The sequence below is a fragment of the Chrysochloris asiatica genome, unplaced genomic scaffold (assembly GCF_000296735.1).
Source record: "Chrysochloris asiatica unplaced genomic scaffold, ChrAsi1.0 scaffold00122, whole genome shotgun sequence".
Lineage (NCBI taxonomy): Eukaryota > Metazoa > Chordata > Mammalia > Afrosoricida > Chrysochloridae > Chrysochloris > Chrysochloris asiatica.
The window spans coordinates 6,876,348-6,877,900 of NW_006408640.1; the positions used below are offsets into that span (position 1 = coordinate 6,876,348).

The following is a 1,553-nucleotide window of genomic DNA, read 5'->3' on the forward strand; positions in this document are numbered from 1 at the left end:
GCAGATCTGCTCTGTTCCACAGGGTTGCTATGAGTTAGAATCAACTCAGTGGCAGTGAGTTACCACTATTCAAAAGGAAAATCAAAAGAATATGCAACAAATAAGTAAGTCCTACTTCAGACACAGAGAGGGAAAAGGACTATGTGCTGATGATCGGGGGGGCAGGCTTGTAGTGTACACCCTTTGGTTGGTTGATGATGCATGGAGGGGACTGTAACCATAGCAATGAAACAATATACAATACGATGAATGTAAAACTAATGTTCTCCCATGTAAATTATCACATAGTTCACAATAAAACATTAAAAAAGCAAGTCCTTTGTAAGAATGGTCAAGCATACCAAAGCATTCCTATATTCCTCATTCCTGATTTTCATTTTAAAAAACATTTAGATACAAATACACATTGTATTAAAATCCTGTCCTGACAAACCAGTATATGGAGATTTATCAGAGGTCTTCCTTGCCAGGATGATTTCTGTAGGCTCTAGGGCCTTCTCTTAGTCTATAATCTGAATTGTTACCAAAGTCATACCCAGACATTTAAAGGCTTTTAAGAAAATTGAGTCAACTTACTACATGGATGTCCTAACACTTTCACTTCATCAATAGCGATGTAGCCTTGATGTCCAGATGTGATTACTTCAAAAATCACCTGAAAAATTAAGAGAGCTATGTTATTCACTCGTTATTCACTCATTATTCACTTTTACCAAATACCTACTATATATAAGACACATAACTTCACCAATTTATTCATTCATTCATATATTCAACAAACTGAGGCCCTAATATCTGCCAGTCATTATCATAGCATCCAATACTACAAGGATCAGTAAGACCCAACCTCAATCTTCAGGTTTGGACAGAACCCTGCCTCGGTCACACGTGGGAAAGAAGGCACACTGTGGTTAGGAACAGAGACTAAGAAGGCTGAGGCTTGAAGGGGCTAGGAGCACAGTGGGGAACAAAGCATAAAACTCTCTGGGACTATGACTCCTGGTGTAGTGCTGTAGGGTAAGAGGTTCAAATCCACCAGTCACTCCACAGAAATCCTATACAGGGTCACTATTAGTTGGAACAGACTTAATGACAACAACAAACAACAAAGGACTTAAATTTTTGAGGAAAGAGAAACACAAATCAAATAAACACACACAAAATAATAATGGAATACTTCTTTATACAATAAGAGGGCAGCATAATTATAGGGGAGAAAACTGCAAATGAAACTATAATCCATGAGGAGACCTTGCAGTGTGGGCAGCGGAGTACAGCGGAATAATGAGAAGGCATGAAGGTAACCTATATGGAGGTAGACAGGGAGGATAGACAAAAAGTCTCTGGGGTTCTGTATCCAAGAGTTTAAGACAATAGAAATGATTCCCCTCAAGAAACACAGTGCAGCTTGTGAGAGGTACTAAGCATGGGATAAAATCTAAAGAAGATATTAAATATATATATATATAGGCTTTCTACTCCCGTAAGGATTTACACCCTCGGAAACCCTGTACAGGGTCGCTATGGGTCGGAACCGACTCGACGGCACTTAA

The 1,553-nt window shown here is 39.0% G+C and overlaps 1 protein-coding gene across 2 annotated transcripts in view; it reads right to left on the bottom strand.

Moving 5' to 3' along the window:
- PTPRM (protein tyrosine phosphatase, receptor type, M) overlaps positions 1-1,553 on the bottom strand; it is an 840,546-nt gene that overhangs the window by 672,545 nt on the left and 166,448 nt on the right. For both annotated transcript variants that reach the window (XM_006868703.1, XM_006868702.1), the window contains exon 3: positions 577-655. In XM_006868703.1, coding sequence (XP_006868765.1) covers positions 577-655 — 79 coding nt within the window. The remainder of the gene's footprint in view (positions 1-576; positions 656-1,553) is intronic.